At 36.5% G+C, this 19,478-nt stretch overlaps 1 protein-coding gene across 3 annotated transcripts in view; it reads right to left on the reverse strand.

Moving 5' to 3' along the window:
- PHACTR4 (phosphatase and actin regulator 4) overlaps window positions 1-19,478 on the reverse strand; it is a 115,352-nt gene that overhangs the window by 37,737 nt on the left and 58,137 nt on the right. The window contains exon 1 of one of the 3 annotated variants that reach the window (XM_007491474.3): window positions 15,563-15,873. The exons of the other annotated variants lie outside the window; for them this stretch is intronic. Within the exon in view, the coding sequence (XP_007491536.3) occupies window positions 15,563-15,608 (46 nt within the window). The 5' untranslated portion in view covers window positions 15,609-15,873. Of the gene's footprint in view, window positions 1-15,562; window positions 15,874-19,478 lie in introns of those variants that run through there. 3 annotated transcript variants of the gene reach the window in all.

A 19,478-nucleotide genomic window follows, 5' to 3' on the forward strand; every position in this document is an offset into this window, starting at 1 on the left:
GGTTAATGAACTCAAGTTCAGAATGAGGCACACTGACACAACTAATGTGAAAATGTTAGCTAAACTATGCATATGTTACCAGGGTTTTTTTGTTTTTTTTTGTTTTTGCTTAATTTGAGGTAGTAGGAAAATGTAATGATAGGATTATACCTTCCTAAAGAAAAAAAAATTAAGAGGCCACTGAAGTTTTTTTTTAAATGCACAGAAGAAAAGGCCAGAAAGAATCTTAGACAAGCAACAAAACTCTGAAAATCACTTTTATGGTCTTCATGTAATAAAGATATTACGTAGGTGATATAACAGAGATTTGCAGTTTTATATAAATTTACAGATATGTATTTTAGTTTCACTTTGTAAACTCAGTTCAACATTTCATTTTTTATTTGGAAAATTAAAATACTAATTCAAATGTGATAATATGTCAAAGATCTTATGAATCTTAAGGTGTCATATAAATGCTACCTTGTTATTATTATTAATATTATTATTTATTAGATTCAACAAATATTTTAAAATCGCTACTATGTGCAATGCAAGATGATATAGGAGCTAGGGAGACTAAGATAAAAACAAGACCTCCCCACCCCACCCCACCCCAGTTACAAGATTCTTTTGCACACATTGCCAACCATCAGAAACAATGATTCTTGTATATACTAATCTTGGAACAATTTGAATCCTACCTAACAGCAGTTCAAGTTTCTCACACTGAATTTTAATGTGAAAATCTGAGCAGAGCCCACTTCAGAGGAACCAATGACTACCCAGGGAAAGCACCAGCAGGCATCTCAAAATCACCAATCTCTTGTTTTTATTATGATGCAACTGTGCCTGCAGTTCTTTCCTTGCATGGTAATTAGAGGGTGGAACACCTACTGGAGACTTGCTAGTTAGTAACCTAATTTGCTCATCTGTTCACAACACCTCAGATAGTTTTTGCTTCCTTGATACTCATTCTCATCAGAAGAAATTTGGAAGTGCCACTGTTGACCAGTATTTAGTTGACCTTTTAAAGGAGTTAGGTGGTATATAATATAGCCTTATAAATTAATTCCCCATTTTCTGAGTCAGGAAAAGGAAATTGCTCTCCAGCAGTTTTTGCTTGCCAGAAAATGGAGTGGAAGATGCAGGCTGCTGTTTTAATGATCATCTAAGAGAATCCCTATTTCTCTGAATTATGTAGCTACAAGCAACCGGAGGAATGTCACAGATTTGGAAGATTTGGTGCCATTTAAGGAAGTGAAAGATAACTAAATCAAATTAGAGTTTGGAGTTCTCTTCTCTAATACTGTCCTGGGAGCCAGAGGGTAAAAGAAATACACTTTCTCTTTAAAACCTTGATGTTTTTTCTGCGTCTATTGAAATAATCATGTGATTTTTGTTGGTTTGCTTGTTGATATGGTCGATTAGACCATAGAAAGAGTCACAAAATGTAAAATAAACAATTCTGACTACATCAAATTAAAAAGCTTTTGTACAAACAAAACCAATATAACTAAAATCAGAAGGAAAGCAACAAATTGGGAAGCTATCTTCATAAAAACCTCTGACAAAGGTTTAATTACTCAAATTTACAAAGAGTTAAATCAAGTGTACAAAAAATCAAGTCATTTTCCAATTGATAAATGGGCAAGGGACATGAACAGGCAATTCTCAGCCAAAGAAATCAAAACTATTAATAAGCACATGAAAAAGTGCTCTATAGCTCTTATAATCAGAGAGATGCAAATCAAAACAACTCTGAGGTATCACCTCACACCTAGCAGATTGGCTAACATAACAGCTATGGAAAGTAATGAATGCTGGAGGGGATGGGGCAAAGTAGGGACATTAATTCATTGCTGGTGGAGTTGTGAACTGATCCAACCATTCTGGAGGGCAATTTGGAACTATGCCCAAAGGGCGCTAAAAGACTGTCTGCCCTTTGATCCAGCCATAGCACTGTTGGTTTTGTACCCCAAAGAGATAATAAGGAAAAAGACTTGTACAAGAATATTCATAGCTGCGCTCTTTGTGGTGGCCAAAAATTGGAAAATGAGGGGATGCCCTTCAATTGGGGAATGGCTGAACAAATTGTGGTATATGTTGGTGATGGAATACTATTGTGCTAAAAGGAATAATAAAGTGGAGGAATTCCACGGAGACTGGAACAACCTCCAGGAAGTGATGCAGAGCGAAAGGAGCAGAACCAGGAAAACATTGTACACAGAGACTGATACATTGTGGTACAATCGAAGGTAATGGACTCCTCCACTAGGGACAATGCAATGTCCCTGAACAATCTGCAGGGATCTAAAAAACACTATCCACAAGCAGAGGATAAACTGTGGGAATAAAAACACCGATGAAAAGCAACTGCTTGACTACAGGGGCTTAGAGGAAATGACTGAGGAGAGAATCTAAATGAACACTAGTGCAAATACCAACAATATGGAAATGGGTTCGAACCAAGAACACATGTGAAACCCAGTGGAATTGTGCGCCAGCTATGGGAGAAGTGGTGGGAGGGGGGTGGGGGGAAGGAAAAGATAACGATCATTGTTTCCAATGAATAATGTTTGTAAATAACCAAATAAAATAATGTTTAAAAAGTAAAAAACAAAACAAAACAAAACCTTGATGTTTTATTTTCTACTTTATTATAGTGTTCTGATTAGACTAGCTGCAGGGGATTTAAGAGATCATCTGTTCTAACAACTTCTTATGTTACAGAGGGGGAAACTGAGACTCAGAAAAAGTAAATTAATTACTAAAGGTTAGATGATTACTCTGTGGATCATGAATCTTCCAGGTATAAGACTCTTCCTGTTTCTCCTAAGAGGAACTAGATTTTCTTGGCTAACAGAATTGGCAACTCAAGTTCCGCAGAAGTTAACTGCTTCAATATAAATTTTTGAGAAGTGATTAAAAAAAAAAGTACATATAGGCCACTAATATAATACTCAACATTTTTCATCTTTAAAGAATTTTGTAAGTATTAATTAACAGAAGTACAGAAGGTAGATATTAGTATACTTGGGGATAGAGAGATAAAAAGAAAGTAAGCAATCTTCCCAGGGGCACACACATTGCCTACTTACAACCAAGTAATAGCTCATAGCTCTAAGTTGTAATCTTTTCCTGAATCATATTATATAGACACAGAGAATTACAAAATATAAAATATACTACTTCAGGGCATGGTGTAGTACGGCAGTCCTTCAAAGTGTGGTCCACTGTCCCTTGAGAGTTTCCAAGACCCTGAAGCTATATTTTCTTTATATACTCCAACCAAAACACTATAATGCAACAACCTGAAAGCAGAAATTAGAATCTATCTGTTTTCTTTGAACTCAGACAAAATAGAGATTTACATAAATATTTAACTTTTTTCTTGTTTTGGAAAACATAGGTATTTTTAAAAATGATATTTATGTCAACACATAATGAGTTTATTATTAGTTATTGTTACTTTAAATGATTTAATAAATATTTTAAAACTTTATCAGTTTTAATCTCTGATATGATATAGTGACAAATATAACCCACTTAAAATCTCTTGGGGGGGGCAAAGAGGGGGAGCAGTCCTAGATAACATTTAAGAACATAAGGGGATTAAGAGACCAAAAAATTTGAGGACTGTTGGTTTAGTGCATAGAATGGTAAATTTGATATCAAAAAGAGTAGGATTCAAATCCAATTGCATGAACTTTTGAGCTTTGTGATTTGGGCAAGTCACCTAAATACCCTTTGGACCTTAGTTGCACCTTTAGGGCCACTTTTATCTTCTCTAAAAACGATTCTGTGGATAAGTATAAATTTATCACTCATTAAGTACTTCAAACATGCATTGAGCATTGGCAATAAAAATGAGGTAGTTCCTGCCCCCAAGGGTTATACACCAGGAGGGATGAACAAAGAAGAGAGCTAGATCTATGCAGTCACAGGGATAGGTGAGTGGAGTCAAGGGATAACTGACTGCCTCTCTCCACTGAAGTATTAAAGATAATGAACTATAATAGATAAGTAGTCAAAAAATTTGAATATAAGTTTTCAAAACATGTGCCCAACAACTAGGGTAAAGCTGGACAATAAGAAAGACAGAGTGAATAAGGCAGAACCAAAATAACAAAATATACAATTAATATGTAAGTAAAGAAAACTTTAAAAGGTAACTATACTTAGACATAAACATTGGACAATGCTGGTAATAATTTACATGAAATATACAGTAGGATTTCATTATACATGAACTTAACACATGCCAATTCAGGTATATATGACTGACAACTGAAAAAATAAAGGAGAAAAATACATAAAACTAAACATTTTAATTATAAGCTATATCTGCACCATTTTCCTAAGTGGTGTAAAAAATTGCAACAGTTCAACCAATTATATTCATTCTTCCTCTAAGAAATGTTAGTGTGTCATTACATAGTTTTGCACCAAACATTAACTCCTGTGCCTGTCCACAGTTCTTGCTCATGACAAGTAATGTCTGAATCAGAGGAGTGCTTCTCTTTGCTTCATTAATTCTATCTAGTTATTAATAATAACCCCAAAGAATAAAGAGTAGTGATGCTGTGGCTTAATAAGTATAAAAAAAGTCATAAAGTATCAAGAGATGTTCATTTAAGAAATACTTATTAAATAATGGGGTTCACTATTATGCCTAATTGTCAGTTTATGGAAAGGATCTTAGAACATACTGGCTACATAAAATAAGGTCCTACTTCAAATGAGTTCTCTTTAGAAACAAGAAACTACTGAAGTATACTGTTGCTGGTGCTATGAGTCACAATCACTCAGGTTGTTTTATTTTATGTTAAGGAATAATACTTATTAAGTGTTAATGTGTTAAAGCAAAATTTACAAATGAAAAAATTAAAAATAGCTTTTTTATTTTGTTTTTTATTATATACTTAAAACATCAATATTTCACTATACAAAAGATGGAAAGAAGATATGAAATTATGGATCTCTACTACAAAATTTATTTATTTTTTAAATCCTTACCTTCTGTTTTAGAATCAATACTGTGTATTATTGGTTCCAAGGAAGAAGAGTGGTAAGGGCTAGACAATAGGGGTTAAATGACTTGCCCAGGGTCATATAGTTAAGGAAGTGTCTAAGGTCACATTTGAACCCAGGATCTCTTGTCTTCGGGCCTTGTTCTCTATCTAGTAAGCTACCTAACTGGCTCCATCCCCATGAATCTGACAAATAATAACTTAATTTCACCTGTGTTTAAACTCTGAAATATCTAAAGATTGGGAAATATCTGCTACATTTATGTCCTCACTGTGTAACTCTATGCTGCATGAATAGAAATGTACATTGCTCACTGTGGCCAAACTACACCTGAAGTACCATGTTCAATTATGGGAATGACCTTTACCAGGAAAGTTAACATACTCAGGTATGTCCAGGTCAGGAAAAGGATGGTAAAGGGCACATTTAAAAAACGTCAAAGATGGATTGTCTAGTGCAATCCTTGCTACTGCAAATGAGCCAACTACAGCCCAGAGGGGCTTGCTCAGCATCAAAGAGTCACTATGGCGGGAGACAGAATAAAAATCAGGTTTCTATGGCCAGGGATTTTCCCACTACATTACATGTTTCTTTGTAGTATTATCAGGACTGAGTTAGCACTACTTGAACCTTGGTGGGCCAGTACCAGGTTGGAGTTAGAGGATAGTTCCTGTTGTGTGGCATTTAGTTTCTCGTTCCCTGGTGAAACTACAGATGAAGATGAAGAGAAGGAAGACTTTGAGACTGACATTTCTATAATGGATGAGCAAAGCCTTCATCAAAATAGGAGCTATGAGGACTTAGTGAATACTTCTAAAATCTGTGAATTCGGAGGGGCAAAGTCAAAACGATGGCTTTTAGTAGCAGTGAAAGCTAGAATCGCTCCAAGAATCCTTCTAAACCAACCTTAAAATAGCAACTCAAAACGACTGAAGTGAGATCCAATAACATGAGTGAGGGGGTTCTCCTGTGGAAAGCAACTTAAAAAGTAGAGTAAGATTTAAATTAATATCCAGTAACCCCAACTATTATATTTCATAAAGTTTATTAATAAATCACTTAAAGTAGAAGAAATAGAAAGACCAAAAGTAAAACCTGAGTAAAAAACAGTTGAGTAAAATTCTCCTGCCTATCACCTTACCCCACCTTCACAGTAGAGTTTCCAGGAGGAGAAGGCAGAGCGACACAAAACTTATATCCTCCCTATGTTAGCACTTAATGTGAGAAGGAACATGGGATACTGGGAGAGAGTTCCTGGGAACAAAATTCTAATTATAATAGGCAGAGAGAATTGATTTTCACGGGAAAAGGGAAAACTAGAAGTAAAACTACACACAGGAGTGCCGGTTGACCACTCCCCCACCTGTTGTGCCAGGTACTAAGCCTGGGCATAGGTCAACTTTGGGATCCCAGGACCCTACCTAAGCCAACAGCAGAGCACCCCACACCCACACTTTGAAGTCTCGAGCCCTGGCACCAGCCCACAGTGAGGCCCCCGAAGTCTATAGTGTTTGTGGTCCTTTCAAGCCTTCAGTGAAGCCCCTACCCCCTCAAGGCAAAATAGCTTACAGTGCTCTAAATCCTACAAGCCATCAGCAGAGGAGGCAAGATCAGTAGTTTTCAGAACTCCTAGTCCATAGGCAAAAAATGACTGGGAAATGAGCAAAAGAAATACGGAACTATTGGAAATTTTTATGGAGATGAAGAAATGCAAGGCATTGATTCAGTAGGGAGCATTGAGAGCAAATCAACCACATGCAAAACTTCAAAGAAAAAAGAAATTAGTGCTCACTCCCTCAAGTGCTGGAAGAACTCAAAGAAGAATTAAAAAATCAAATAAGATAGGTCAAAGAAAAATGGGAAAAAGAAATGAAAACAATGCAAAAAAGAAAATAATAAATAAATTGGTCAACTGGGAAAAGCAGCACAAAAATCCAATGAAGAAGAGTTTCTTAAAAAACAGAATTGATGTGGCATATGATGGGGATGGAATATTAACTATTGTACTATAAGGAATGCTGAATCACTTGAGTTCTATAAGAACTGGAAGGACCAACATGAACTGATGTGGAATGAAATGAACAGGACCAGGAGACCATTATACAGAGTAACTGAAACTTTGTGGGATGATCAAATGTAATAGACTTTGCTACTAATAGCAATGCAATGATCCAGTACAATCCCAAAGGACCCATGAGAAAGAATGTTATCCACATCTAGAGAAAGAAATGTGGGAGTAGAAATGTAAAAGAAAAACATTATTTATCACTTGTTTATATGGGCATATGATTTGGAGTTTTGGTTTTAAAAGATTACTCTATTATAAAAATGAATAATATGGAAATGGGTTTTGAGTGGTAATACATGTGTGACCCAGTAGAACTGCTTGTTAGCTCTGGGAGGGAGTTGAGAAGAGGGAAAAGAGAGAATATGAATCATACAACCATGAAAAAATATTAAAAAAAAAAACCAGAATTGACCTATTAGGAAAAAGAGGTTAAAAAAATTCAATGAAGAAAAGAGTTCCATGAAAAGTGGAATGGACTAAATGGAAAACGAGGATCAAAAGGTCACGGATGAAATCTGTGGCTCCAATCAAAGAGTTCTACAAGGGGGCAGATAAGTGGTACAGTAGATGGAGAACCAAGACTGTTTTCAAGAAGACCAGGGTTCAAATCTAACCTCAAACACTTCCAAGCTGTGTGACCCTGAGTAAGGGTCCTTGCCCTTCTGTCTTTTTTTTTTTTAAACCCTTACCTTCTGACTTAGAATTGGTTCCAAGGCAGAAGACGAGTAAGGGCTAGGCAATGGGAGTTAAGTGACTTCCCCAGGATCATACAGATGGGAAGTGTCTGAGGTCAGATTTGAGCCTAAGGACCACCCATCTCTAAGCTTGGCTCTCAATCCACTGAGCTACCCAGTTTCCCCCTTTGCCCTTCTGTCTTAAGAATTGTTACTAAAGACAGAAGGTAAGGATTTAAGGGGGGGGGGGGGAAGAATATTATAGGAAGCTAGAAGATTTGAATGCAGCCACACAAAAATTACTTCTAAAGGGAATATATAACCAGAGACCATGAAGGAAGAAATGCCTGACTTGTATTTTGGAAAGGATGGAAAAGTGCCTAAAAGAACCAGAAGAAAAAGGAAAGGGAATGAAGAAGAGACCATTACTGTTTGAAAGAGTTGCTCAGAAAAATGTCATAATGTCAACAGAAAAGCATTATTCTAACACCACTTTAAGAACAAGGACTTTGTGGTGAGTTTATTTCAATGAATGGTCCACAATCCAAGATATTGAAAACTATATTGAAGATGATGTAAGATTTGATAAAGACAAACCTAGGAAAACAAAATGATTGGGATTGCTTTGTCAGCCAAGATAGTATCAATGCAGATGATAAAAGCCATGATTATAATTAGATGAAAACTCCACATTATTGGAGAAGAAAAGCTTTTAAAAGGTGCCCTGTTTCTGCTGATTACAGGCAACAACTACCTGAGCTGTGTTAAGTATATTTGTGGACACATAATCTTTAGATATAGGTTGGCTGTAGTATGCAAAATGTTAAGATATTTTTGTTTGTTTTTTTAATTCAAAATCATTGCACATAGATGCTTTGTAAGTAAATCATGCACATGCTTCTTTCAATTTCAATTTCAATAGAAATACAAAGAAATTTTTAAAAAATTAACTGTTAATATGCAAGTATGGCTGCACCAGTTTTTTTTTCTTTTCAAACACAACTGATTGCATGTGAATAAGTATAGAAAGAAATCTTTAAAATTTTAGGAATAAAAATTAATCTCGGAGACTTCATACTAAATTTATAAGTATTTATTAGTAAAGAGAAAGAAAGAAATAAGGTTTCCAGTCTTTTGAACTTAAAAGTATGCCTCCAGATGATCCTATGCTACATCAGGTCCTAGATTCTCTATGAATTTGTCTGTTTCACAAGTGGAGGTCAAGGAACATGGTTATGCCAGACAAATTAAGGCCAGCCAAGAAGAAAAGGGCTTGAGTTCAGGAAGGGACTGGAGCCCAAGAGACCAAGTTCCAGGATTCCAGCCCACCTGGGTTCCTACCACAATGCTTGCCAGAGACGGCTTACATAGATAAGCCAGACAACTGAGATAGAGGGTTTTTTTCAAAAGCCCAAAGGAATAACAGAGAGCCTAGAGAGCTTCAGGAGCTGGTTTTTTAAGCTCATTCTAAAGCTTACCCCAAGGATCCTTTAATTGGCTCAAGGTTTCACCTCAATCTCCATAATCACACCCCCTGACTTCCATTGGTCAGGAATCTTGCCTGCCATGCTGACAAATCATGACACAGGGCTCTGTGACTCTTATGGTTATGTATTTGTGGTGAATCTTCTGGGATGAGACTGGATTGGAGGGCCACCAGATATTTAATTCACACAAAAGAAAAAAAACCCTTTTATATAAATATAAACATGGGGATGTTTAGCCTGAAGGAAAAACAAACACCCTGAGGAACAAGGAGAGAACATAACCTTTCAAAAATTGGAAGACAGTGGCTATAATGTGGAAAGGACATTAGGCACACATTCTATCTGGCTCCAAAAAGTCAAATTAGGGAAGAGTGGGTGAGTGGCAGAATCAAATATGAGGGAGACTTATTGTCAAAATCACTGAAAATTGGATTGGCATCTCATATTGGTAAGCTCCCTCCTGCTGTGAACTCCAGCCTAATAGTGATGATTTTTTGAGATATGTCAAGAAGTGAGACCGGATGATCTCTAGGGTCTTTCCCTATTCTAATATTCTATGATTCTGGTCATATTATAGATTATAGATATAGATATAGGGATTATAGATATTATGATTCTTCTTATTCTTGTATAACAACTTCTAGTACTCATGAGAAAAGCAGACAACACTAGTGTACTCATTGATCTTTGACCTTTAAAAGAGCACCACATTCTGATTTGGGGGTGAAATAGAAACTAACAAAAATATAGAAGCTAAAGGAACCGCTAATCAATCAGCAGCATGAACACATTTTGAAGAATGGTAAATCACCTTTCAAATACTCCACTGAGGGGAGGCCAGGTGGCTCAATGGATAGAGAGCCAGGCCTGGAGATGGGAGGTCCTCGGTTCAAATATGGATTTAGATACTTCCTAGCTGTGTGACCCTAGACAAGACACAACCTCAGTTGCCTAGGCTTCAATACTCTTCTGCCTTGGAACCAATACTTAGTATAATTCTAAGACAGATGATAAGGATAAAACAAAACAAAACACTTCAATGAATTAATTGCCTTGGGAATTAGAAAGCACCCCACATTGTCTGAGTTAAAGAAACAGCCAGAGAAGAGTAGGGAACTTTTTCCTACCCATACAAACAGGTCAGAACTCGAGTATCTGGAAATGCAGTTTCCTACCCAAGCATGGGCTGACAGGAAACACTCCCAAATCAGACAATTTGACTCATATGTATTTTGGGGCCAAAATTCTGTATGAAGGTTTTTATGTTAAATACAATGATAGGGCCCTGGGCTATTCACTGATGGAAAGCAGAAAAAAAAGTGGAGGTCTGAAATCTTTCCAAATTTCATTCTGCAAGGAGAATGGAAGATCAGTAACTGCTATCGTATGACCAGTTCCAGAATTTCACTTCAGTGAAGAATTCCACTGTATTCCAATGCTCTACTGGAACCGGAAATCCTTTCTTGATGGTCAAAGGAGCCCATAAAGAGATCCTAAACTGTATTTTCCTGCTGGATTCTAGATGAGATAGGAAAACTGCTTATTTCCTCTTCCTGGAAGAAACTTGTATTGTAGGTTTTCTCTGATGACTCAGAGAATAGTTATGTCCTGTAGGCCATTTCAAGGGTGGGAATTCTTTTCAATAGTTATTAAGTATCTGAGGCAGGACTTGAACACAGCTCTTTAAAGCTATCCATTGCACTGCCTCCTATTTTTTCCACCTGTTATCTATCTTTCTCTCAGTTCATTTGAAAGTACCTAGACAATTTAGGTTTAGGAAAAACCTTGGATATGATAGTTGAGAACTATCTACTTCCAACCTCCTATTTCAATTTAGTCTTTTTTTTAGTATTGTGAGGCAAAGAGAATTCACAAAAGTCTAAATACCAGTGGTAAAGTGGGGAGAAGATGGAGTATACTTTAGCAGGGTTTATTTCTAAGGCCTATCCTAATATTACTCTACTAATGCCCCACTGTGCTATGGAACAAATCCTGAACTCTTGGATGCTAGGCCAGGAGAACAAGCATAAGCTCTGACACAATTGCCATCAAACAGGAGAATATTTTGAGCCTGGAATATCTAAGATATTAATGTGAGGAATACTTATTTATAGAAATTGCAGCATTTAAAGCCAATAAGGAAACAAGAGCGTTCTTGGAAAGGCATCACGACAGTGAAAATCACAAAAAATATGGAGCAAGAATTGATCGCAAACTTGGATTTGCTCACGGCCTATGTAACCTTGGGTAATCGCATACCTTTTCAAAACCTCAATTTTCTTAGCTCTCAAATGAGGGAGCTGACCTAGGGAACTCTAAGTTATCTTTAAATTCTGATTTCCAGGATTGTCATTTTTATAAGAAAAGGAAACAGGCTCAAAGAACTTAAGTAATTTGTTTTATTTACAAAGAAGTTAGAAAATCTGAGGAAATAAGAGGGTAAAGAGAGTGAAAGGGAAAAGAAAGGATGGATAAGAACTGAGGGGAAGTGTGGGAGAAAACATAGGGTGGACCAAATGAGCACAGCTTATGAAAATTCTTTGCTCTTGTGACTAATTTCAGGTCATGTATTAATTAACATACCTGCTTTGATATGGCATGTAATAAAGGACTCTCTATGTACAGAAAGTTTTTATGTTGTTGAACAGGAAGTACCAAGAATTACTCAGGATTATCTGTGCAAATCTGAGACCAGAGTTGGTAGAGATCGATTTCACTTAACAATAAAATTTTAATATGAATTAATATGTGCAAATTTTGTTTAAATAATTAAAATATTGAGTTTTACTCTGAATTTTTCATTTGTTATAAAGTTGCATTCATTCCAGATTCATCATTCTAGATGATGAGATTTTCCATACTGAATGGTTACTCTGACATAACTTTAATGGGTTTTTATATTAAATTGTATGTGCTACTGATTTCCAAGAAGGAAAGACTTCTCTCTGATAGCAGTACTGGTTTCCTAGAATTGTTATTTAAAATTTTTTAAATTATTATTCAACTTTTCATTTACTTATTATCTAGTGACAATCCAGTGGCAACCTATCTTCCCATGCTTATCTCCTACCAGCCCTTTTCATCCACACTAAGTTGCAGACAAGTGTAGTACCTGCCCTTGGAAACACATATCTAGAACATAGTGTGTTCACAATGTTCCTATCCATGGAATGCTCTCTTCTACCTTTCCCTGTGAAATCCATCCTTGAAGATCCAACCTGAAGGTTATCTTCCTCCATTAAGTATTCCTTGATAATCCTTTCCTTCTGGAACCTCACAAGGTTCTTGCAATTCACGTTCTATGCATTTATGTGACTTTGTATTAGAGTTACTTGACTAGGCATCATATTTCTCTACTAGATGTTGCAGTCCTTGTGGGTTCATTTTATTTACTTATGATATTAATTTATCTCATTTTAATCATTTTGATTCTAATCTTCCCTGGGCCTGGTTAAGTGTTCTGTACATGGCAATAAAATGACTGTAGAAACAGAAAAGAACAGCATGACCACATCAGAAATTAGGAGATCCCAAGCCTTATTCCTGCTCTGCCATTAATTACCTATAGGTCAATTTGAACACTAAAATTTAAAGGCAATTTCTTCATTTGTAAAATAAGAGGACAATGGTCCCCAGTATTCCTGTGGAATCAATCCCCAGGGAGCAGGAGCTGTGAGAGCAGGGATGTGTCATTGCATCTGTATATAGCAATTTCAGCTTCTTTTTTTTTTTCCCAAGGAAGCATCCTTTTCCCTAAGTGAATAAACATTGCTATTTTCCAAAAGAATATAGATGCTGTTGTGATTAATTTTTGTCATTATGCGTATTCTCAAACAACTGTCATCTTGTGGGGGATGTCTGTGAAAAAGGATTTCCCATAAGGAAAAAGTTGAAAATCACTAAATTAGTGTTATATAAGACCTTGCCAGCTTCATCTTCCTGTGCTTTAGCACTGCATGTCTTAAAAGTTCCTATTGACTTTGACATTCTAACTTCTGGGGGCTATTACCTTTCATCATTCTAGGTCTACTAGGAAATGAATGAAAACTCCCAATTTACTTGCTATGTTTACCTTTTGGTAACTAAAATGTAATGCCTCCTCCTAAATTGAGAAAGAACTGTTCTACACACAAGGGAGAGTAAGTTTACAGATTCATCAGAACTTTCAAGTCTTAAGACTTCCTAAAATTCAGTGTATGACACCATATTTTCTTCAAATATAAATTCTAAACTATACCTTCAAATAGCATACCAATGATATTCCTTCTCCTAAAAACCATATAGTCAATTGTCAATTAAACATATGAGGGAATGTATAAGAATAGGGCAATTAAACTTGTAATATAAAAATCCTCTTTCACAGAATAACAAAGTTTCCAAGTTAAAAAAGACTTCAGCAACCTGGCCCAGAGATGAGAGGTCCTTGGGTTCAAATCTGGTCTCAGCTGTGTGACCCTGGACAACCCCACTGCCCAGCCTTTTTCACACTCCTGCCTTGGAACCAATATACAGTATTGCTTCTGAGGTAAAGGTTTATTTAAAAAAATCCACTCCAATAGAACATTATCCACCCAGCAAGTGGTTATGAATTTGGGAGTGAAGGTAAGAAACATCTCATGGCAGCCAATTTTGTTTTTGAGTAGCTAGCTATTAAGTTCTCACTAACATTGAGCTGCTAATCTTGCTCTCATCTATATTTTTCTCAGGGCCAGAATATCTCACCACCTTCCTTTTACTTCATTCTCATTCAGTTCAAATCCTATCCATCCCTCTTATCTATTTCTAGGAAATGTCCTGCTCCACTGGTTTGGGTACTTTTTCACACACCCTCACTACTTGTCACCTATACAGACAGAGCTTTGAACTTGTCAAAGTTCTTTCATTTTTAAACTAAAGAATGCTATAAAAAGATAGAAGCCCCTGGCATCACAGGGGGGCTTTTCATACTTCTTCAAAAACAACACCAAAAAAACCCAACTAAAAATTTAACTTGTTTAGCTTGTTTGTTTCCACAGTAGAAGTGACTTCATTGGCCCAGAAGTGAGCTATTAGGTTAATATAGACCCAGCCCTAGCAACTGAAAACGAATGAGTCAAGTCCTGACTTCAGTTTTCAAAATTGTTCTTCTGACTCACAGGGGGCATCTCTATGTATCAGTTTCAGTAAATGAAAAAATGTTTCTTTGAAAAAGTCTTCAGATGAAACCCCTGCCCCCTTTCTTTCTATAATATAAATTGTACATATCTTAATCGATCCAGGACTGGACATCTCTATTCTACCATTTCTAAAATCTCAGAGAAAGTAGCAATAATTTTTCTTAAAAAACAAAAACAGCAAGAGATAATTAACTGACATTTTCTCCACAATCCTTAAACAAACCATTCTATAAAAAACAATTTCCTCGGGGGCAGCTCGGTAGCTCAGTGGATTGAGAGCTAGCCCTAGAGACGGGAGGTCCTGGGTTCAAATCTGGCCTCAGACACTTCCCAGCTGTGTGACCCTGGGCAAGTCACTTGACCCCCATTGCCTAGCCCTTACCACTCTTCTGCCTTGGAGCCAATACACAATATTGGCTCCAAGACAGAAGGTAAGGGTTTAAAAAAAAAAAAAAACAATTTCCTCAAGGTAAACTGTTTTGCTCCATTCAACCAGTAGGGTTTTAAAAAACAAACAAACAAACAAACCTAAAAGCATAAGGGAAATACACTTGAGGTAAGGAAAGCATCTGATTTCAGTTGTGAGATTTGAACCTCTGCAGCAACAATCACTGATTGTCAGTTTAGTTGGTCTAGATTTCACAGATAGTAAGAATGTTTCAAATCTAGAACAATAAGTTTGGAAATTTTAAAAAATGGTGAAGAAAGAAAACATGGGGGGAAAGTCTTTTTAAATAATTTACCTGAAACCAAAAGTTTAGTCCTTTCTTAGAAGTGCCCCATCCCTTTTTATAGATATCACAGCCAATCAGCTGTTACAATGCCACACCTATGTTGTAAGTATCCAGCTCCAGTCATATGCTTGGGTTCCCCTTGTGTGGTCTACTAAACTTCCAAATATTGGTCCCAAGCACTTACCTGTCAAGTACAAGAAAGGACCTGTCATCCAGCAAGACAACATAAAAACTTCCAACAAGAAAATGGTGAAGGGGAAGAAAGGTAAATTGAAGAGAAACAACTTCTAAGTTTTCATTCATTCTTAAGAAAATTACACACATCCCTAGAGAAATTTCATGTTCTATTCCTCCATAATACTCAGATTCATCTACAAAGACATTTTATTCTCTACAAAGATTTGTTCCATCTTTGGCTTTCATTACTCACCAACTGCAGCTGGATTTACCGGTCCCGAGACAACAGCTTGCCCCATGATTACGATTTAGTTTGATGGCACTTTCAACCACAAGCTAACCTGGCAGGAAGAAACACCTTTCCAAACTGAGAGATCCGGTGTCAAGAGGAGACAAGCAGTTCATCCATTCAGTTTACTGCCAAAGCTCAGGAAAGAGCATGATGTCAGGTATCTGTAAGAGTTTTCACTATCCCTGTCCCCAGTCTGAACACTTGTAGATCTTACAAATATTCCTTCATGCCAGCTCTCCTCACACAGGAATGCCTGTCATTCCACTCTGCGCAGCCTAGAGCTGAAATTCAGGAAGGGGAGGAGACTGCCTGCCAATGACATTCTAGCTGCTGAGCTGTATAACTTGAATTATCATCACCCCCCGCCCCCTTGTATTATATTAAATTTGGCTGAAACTCACAAGACTCAGAGAAGTCTGTAAGATGTTTCACCAAACATCTTTGGGGGGGGGGGGGGGGCGGGGGGCGCGTGTGTGTAAATGGAACATATACTCATCAATGTAATGAAGTACAAGTGATTCATTAAAACAGATGGTCATCTAAAGGGGAGTTTTGGAAGACAGTATGGGAGAACTAAGAATATAGACTTACTCGAGGAATATCAAAATACTCTGACAAACTAGTCTTTGTCCAAATAATGACATATCCAAATCCAAATGAAATAAAGAGGGGAAAAAAGGCTTCTAACACAAAGAACCTTCTGGACGTTCCATTTTTAGCACAGTGAGTGCATAGAGTGCCGAGTCTGGAGTTTGGGAAGTCTAAATTCAAATCAGGTCTTGGACACTTCCTACTGGTGTGACCCTGGGCAAGCTTTCTCAGCCTCAGTTTCCTCAACACTGGAGGAAAATAGCACCAATCTTGCAGGGTTCAAATGAGATCATAATTAAAAATCCCCTGGCACAGTGTCTGGCACATAGGAAGTGTCATATAAATGTTGGTTATGATGATGATGATGATGTTGATATTTCATTCATACACTAAGTTTCTGATGAAGAGCATTAACAACCATTGCCAACCCAAAACAGGAATTAAAACGAAACAAAAACTTGTAAATAGGAATAGTCCTAAGAGCCAGGAATATGAGAGCACCAGGTAACTTATGGTTAATAGGTCCTTCTTTAGCAATGTTTCTTAAAATATGAAGCCTCCCCCATAAACTGGTAAACACTGGTAAACAACTGGTAAACAACCATGAAGCTAAATATAATATATACTCCATAGCATAATATTTAAGCCCTGAAGTGTCAAACTGAAAGCTTTGGGAGCATATTATTCTGTACCTGAATACTTCATTGACATGAATATGTAAAGGAATTGCTGTGATGTCAAAATATTTAACTGGAATAGAATTCTATACTTGAACTTAAAATATGACCACATTACTATGTGGAAGACCCAGTCAATCTAAAAATGTTCATGGATGAAAACATTCTATTGTTCCAATGAAGAACTAGAACAAGCTTTTATTAAGCACCTACTACATGCCAGTCACTGTGCTGGGTGAATGAAATATTATTTCATTTGATTCTCACAAAAATCCTGTGAAGTAGCTGTTATTATCACCATTAATTGCTGGGAGCCATCAAAGACCACTCTGTTTGACACAGTGATAATAAATTATTATCTGTATTTTACATGATAAGAAGGCCAAGGCACAGAGTCATTTTACTATGACTCAATCCCTCAACTGTCAAATAAGGAGTTAGGGCTAGATCATGTCAGTGGTCTCCTCTAGCTCTAAGGTTCAGGAAATGGATATGTAACTTTCCTTGGAGCCTAGGCCCGAACTCAAATTATCTAACTCCAAAGGAATTTGGTAATCTCTCACCAAACTGGCATTACAAAGGTTTAAATTTTGATAGGACCTGCTATAGCTTTTAGTCTATTGGTACAGCCTTTCAAAAACCAAATATCATTCCTATACCCCCAATAAGGCACTGAAATAAGACTTCATTTAGAAGAGTGCTCCATCCAATGTTTTTAGAAATGTTAAAGTCTCACTTTAAGCTTATAGAAAAAGAAACTATTTCTTGGGTATTATGACTAACACATGATGAGAAATATATTTATATAAGAGATGTTATATGTTTACATGTAAATATTCATAGAGAAAGCACAAGTGAGCATGAGAATAAACATTTTTATCTTCAAACATTATGAATGATAAAGTGAAATGCCTTCATTCTTATATATACTAATCAATGGAATACAAATTTAGAAAACTCTCAATATTACTGGAGATGTTTGGTCTAGAGGAAGAACATGGCAAAATGTGTTTAAGTACTTAAAAAAGCTGTCATGTGGCAAAAGGGATTATTAAACTTGTTCTGTTTGGTCCCAAAGGACAAAACCAGGAATAGTGCGGGATGTTGCAAAGAAGCAAATTTAGGCTCAGCGTTGGGAAAAGCTTCCTTACCATGTGCAAAGTCTAAAGTAAAACTAGCTGTTTTCCAGGGAAATGGGTTTTTCTTCAAGAAGAGACTTGCCAAATAAGTGATGGATTAAAATAGATGGTCCCTTTCTAAGACTGCCTACAAATTTTAAATTTTATGATTTTTATAGGGAAGTAGGAAGAAAAAGCATTTTGGGCATGAAATATAATGGATAAAGGAAACTCCAGAAGCTGAATGATCTCTGAATAAATATTGTTTTTCTCTTATCATTTTCACAAAATAAGGTTGGGAACATGGGGTGACCCTAGTTCAATTGATGAGAAGTCTAGACAACAGCTAGGTGGTGCAGGGGTTAGAGTGCTGGGTCTGAAGTCAGAAAGATATTTCCTTGAGTTAAAATGTGGTCTTGAACACTTTCTACCTGTGGGACCTAGGCTAAGTCACCTTAACTGTATCTGCATCATCTATAAAGTGAGCTGGAGAAGGAAAGATCAAACCACTCCAGTATCTTTGCCAAGAAAAGCCCAAATGGGGTCACAAAGGGTCAGACATAACTGAAATGACTGAATAACAACAACTAGACTTCAAAAGAGAAAGGCTAAATATGCAAAGCAAATTACAAAAGTACTACTACTACTGAAAACCAGCAATTCATTATTTTTTGCTCAGAAAACTAGAGATATTTATTTAAAATTCATGGATCAGATGACTTTTCATGAAGATAATAACATAGGACCCAGTTTGATCCAACATTCCTAAAAGTAGGCTCTCTACTTAAACTCTAATGGCTCCCTAGTATTTTTCAGATCAAATATAATCCCTAGAAAACTCTAAAGTGAAGAATACTTAGGAAATCACCTGTAGAAAATGCATAACAAAAGCTTAACAAATTCTAACCTTTCTTTGACAGATATGGAAACTGAAGCTTAGAGTGCCCAATGTCATAGCAGCTAGTCCTTGTTTTCTTACCTTTTTTTTTGTTTGTTTAGGACTCTTTCCATTGTAACATTTTATAGAAAGTTCTAATCATGGTGGGGAAAGAAGATCTATCAGTTACCAATCTAGAGGTCAACATTATTGAGTAATAATAATCATACCTAACATCTACATACTACCTACATGTGTGCCAGGTATTTATTTTCTCATCTGATTTTCATAACAAACCTGAGAGGTAGGGACTCTTATTATCCCTATTTTACAGATGAGAAAAATAAGGCTGAGAGAGGTTAAGTAATTTATCCAGTGTTATATACTACAAAGTATTTGAGGCTGAATGTGAACTTTGGTATTCCTGACTCTAGGCTCAGTGCTTTGTGCATTATAGCACCACCTACCTGCTGAGAAAGTACCAACATGTATATTATCCTTTTTCTACTGATAGTTCCATTTCAGGATGTCTTAATATCAGTTTATTAGGCTTCATTATTATAGACAGATATATTATGACATATTTTCATTGGTGATATTCTAGATTAAGGAAG

The sequence above is a fragment of the Monodelphis domestica genome, chromosome 4 (genome assembly GCF_027887165.1).
Source record: "Monodelphis domestica isolate mMonDom1 chromosome 4, mMonDom1.pri, whole genome shotgun sequence".
NCBI classification, from domain to species: domain Eukaryota; kingdom Metazoa; phylum Chordata; class Mammalia; order Didelphimorphia; family Didelphidae; genus Monodelphis; species Monodelphis domestica.